The sequence below is a fragment of the Nicotiana sylvestris genome, chromosome 5 (genome assembly GCF_000393655.2).
Source record: "Nicotiana sylvestris chromosome 5, ASM39365v2, whole genome shotgun sequence".
In the NCBI taxonomy this organism is placed as follows: Eukaryota; Viridiplantae; Streptophyta; class Magnoliopsida; order Solanales; family Solanaceae; genus Nicotiana; species Nicotiana sylvestris.
In genome coordinates this window covers 175936932-175940260 of record NC_091061.1, presented here as the reverse complement: position 1 = coordinate 175940260, position 3329 = coordinate 175936932, and the positions used below count along the sequence as shown (strand labels likewise).

At 36.7% G+C, this 3329-nt stretch overlaps 1 protein-coding gene across 1 annotated transcript; it reads left to right on the top strand.

Moving 5' to 3' along the window:
* The first annotated feature begins 1230 nt into the window (after nt 1-1230).
* LOC138869693 (uncharacterized) lies at nt 1231-2687 on the top strand. The gene is made up of 3 exons (XM_070147335.1): nt 1231-1771; nt 1815-2362; nt 2466-2687. The coding sequence occupies exons 1-3, from the start codon at nt 1231-1233 to the stop codon at nt 2685-2687; spliced, it is 1311 nt and encodes a 436-aa protein (XP_070003436.1).
* Nucleotides 2688-3329: the final 642 nt, after the last annotated feature.

The window sequence follows — 3329 nt, the reverse complement described above, 5'->3', positions numbered from 1 at the left end:
TATCAAAAGGAAAGAAAATAAATGAGAAGTTCAAAAATGTGATTGCTGAATTAATGGACAAGAAGAATGAATCAAAAATTAGCACATCCATTCAGCCTCAATCAAAGGAAATCAGATTACAAATCAAGGAGCTATTGCAAGCAAATATTCAGATTCTTAATAAATCAAAGGCTTAATTAAACGAATCCAGCCCTTCCCAAGAGCAGGATTCGAAGAGGCACCCCTTGGATCAATTCCTTTTAAAGATCTCATGCCTCTATTTTTGGTCAAGGCTCAACGGCTCTTTTCTCTCCTATAAAAAGACTGCTAAGATCAAATGGAAGACTTGCACAACTACACACATTGTTTTCTAAATCTCTCTACTTCTTAGCTTAAACACTGTAATCCTTTGTGTACTAGTGTCTCAAAAGATAGGAAGAATTAGAATCCAAAAGAGAATTGTGTCATTATTCAAGATTCATTGATGTAGTACGTCGTTGGTAGTGAACGAGTCAAAACCATCTGTACTGTAATTCTTTCAAAATCTAAAGGGAACTCTTGTGACCCAAGGAAAATTGGATGTAAGTACCACACCGGTACCGAACTAGTATAAAATTGCTGTGTGTCATTCTCTTTCCATTTACTATTATCTTTAATTCTCCTCTTAATCTAGTCAATTAAAATCATAGTTAGTCGACTAAATTTTAGTAGACCACAATTCACCCCCCCTCGATCCACCCTTGTATTTTCAATTGGTATCAGAGCAAGGCTTACAAACTTTGCTTAACAGCTAGTGAGGAAAAGATCATGGGATCAAACACAGTTATCAGTGCATTATTTCAAGAGGGAACCTCTCAAGTTCGGCCACCATAGTTCAATGGACAACACTTCTCTCATTGGAAAGTGTGTACGGAAATATACACCATGTCATATGATATCAAATTCTGGCGGGTGATCAAAAAGGAAAATCTTCCAATTCCTCCAAAGAAAAATGATAATGGTCAAGTAATAGTATCCACTGATCCACTTGATTTTGATGATTGCACTGATGAGCAAGCTGCTATCATAACTATGAATACTAAAGCAAAAAATATATTGTATAATGCTATCAGTGGTGAAGAGTATGAAAACATCTCAAGTTGTGAAACTGATAAGGAAGTGTGGGACAAATTGGAAGTCATATATGAAGGAACCAACTAGGTAAAAGAAACGAGGATAAATCTTTTGGTTCGTGAGTATGAGCTATTTCAAATGAAGGACAGAGAATCTGCTAAAGAAATGTTCTCCGGGTTCAGCAAAATTCTCGGAGATCTCAAATATTTTGGCAGAACAATAAAAAGCAGAGAACAAGTCAGAAAAATTCTTAGAAGTCTACCTACGATTTGGCAGCCAAAGGTCATTGCTCTCGAATGCCAGGATCTTGACAAAATGTCCTATGATGAACTCAGAGGTGACTTAATAGCCTTTGAGAAAACTCACTTGGATAGACAGATTCAACAAGAAAAGAAAAAAATAGCTGCCTTCAAAGCAAATGTGGATGAACCAGAAGATAAAGAAGAAGAGGAAGGAGGAGAACATGATGAAAATATAGCCATGCTTTCTCAAGTTGTAACTAGCATGATGAAGAAAAACATAAATAGCAGAAAAGGTAAACCAAACTTCAGAAAGGGAAGAACAAACAATGAAAATGATGGAAGATACTACGAATGTAGAAAACACAGACTCATTCAAGCTGATTGTCTAGGAACCTCCAAAGGAGGAAGTCTTTTGGAGCCTGAAGTGATGAAGAAGAGTCTGATCATGAAGAAATTGAAATATGTGTTTCATGGCCATAGAAGATGATAGCAATGAGGAATCAGGAGAGCGTGGTTTCTCAGGAAACAGAAGAGCAAATGATGAAGAAGACTCAGGTCAACTTGGTCTCATGGCAGACGAGGGAACTAGTGAGGTACGTCCCCGCACTTGCCCTAATTGTTATGAGCTTCAAGAATTTGTTGATATTGCTCTTGCAGATATTGAAAGAGTTCTAAATGAACTCAGAAAGATCCAAAGAGAAAAGAAAGATTGGGCTTTGAAGCTAGAATTTTGTGAAATCAAGCGTGATATGCTACAGGAAGAATTTAATGAACTTCAACTTCAATTGAATGGATTGAAAAAATCCACTAGTCATAGTTCAGTCAAATCAAATCAGACTGTTCATCAGAAACAGAAGAAATCTCATGAATGTTCCTTTTGTGGTAAAAATGGCCATAATACTAACCAATGCAGGAACAGAATCAAAGCAAACAAAGACTCTGAAAATTCTAACAGTCCATCCTATTTTTATTGTGGTAAAAGGGATCACACCTCAAATCATTGCAGGTTGAAGTATAACAGGAGAAGGGTCTGGCAACCCAAATCTTCAAATCAAACTAATACTCAGCATTCTAACCATTTAGGACCCAATCAAGCTTGGTTACCTAAAAACAAGTAATTTTATTTTGCAGGAACACCGCATGAAGAATCGAAAAGGAAAATGGTATCTTAACAGCGTGTGTTCCAGACATATGACTGGTTTCAAACAATTGTTCAAGACAGTCACCAAACTAGATGGAGGAACAGTTACCTTTGGAGACAAATCTAAAGGAAATGTAATTGGTGTTGGAAAAGTTCATCTGAGCTCAACATGTGATGTAGATGAAGTTTACCTGGTTGACGAACTCAGCTAAAATCTTCTAAGCATTAGTTAACTATGTGACAATGACTACGAGGTTTGTTTTAAGAAGCATGGTTGGTTTATAGAAGATGAATCAGGTAAAGTCATTCTTTCAGGTAATAGAGACGGAAATGTCTATACTATTAGCAACTTAGATAATCTTGGGGATCAAATTTATCTTGCTTCCATAATTGATGATCCCTGAGTTTGGCATAGAAAACTTGTTCATGTCAGCATGCATAATATTCAAAAGCTTTCTAAACATGATCTCGTTATTGGACTTCCAAAACTATATATTTCAAATGATCATATTTGTGATGCATGTAAACTAGGAAAACAAATTGTGACGACCCGACCAGTTGTCTCATGAGTTACCGCTCTGTTTTCCCAATTTTTTCTTCTTTATGCTTTGTTTATCCGTGTTATGTGATATAGGGTTTGTTGGATCGTATCCGGAAGAAATTTGGTAAGGTTTGAGACACTTAGTCTCTTTTGAGGGAGCTTAAGTTGGAAAAGTCAACCGGATGTTGACTTATGTATTTAGAGGGCTCGGATGTGCGTTCCAATGGTTTGGTTAGCTTTGGGAGGTGATATGTGACTTAGGAGCGTGGTCGGAATGAATTTTGGAGGTTCTTAGTAGATTTAGGCTTGAATT

Bases quoted from the DNA above. Each gene is read 5' to 3' on its own strand.
- LOC138869693 (XM_070147335.1), top strand. From the start codon at position 1,231: ATGAAGGACAGAGAATCTGCTAAAGAAATGTTCTCCGGGTTCAGCAAA. The intron at 1,772-1,814 runs GTCTGATCATGA...TCATGGCCATAG, and splicing joins GCCTGAAGTGATGAAGAAGA to AAGATGATAGCAATGAGGAA. The intron at 2,363-2,465 runs GTCTGGCAACCC...TTTATTTTGCAG, and splicing joins TGAAGTATAACAGGAGAAGG to GAACACCGCATGAAGAATCG.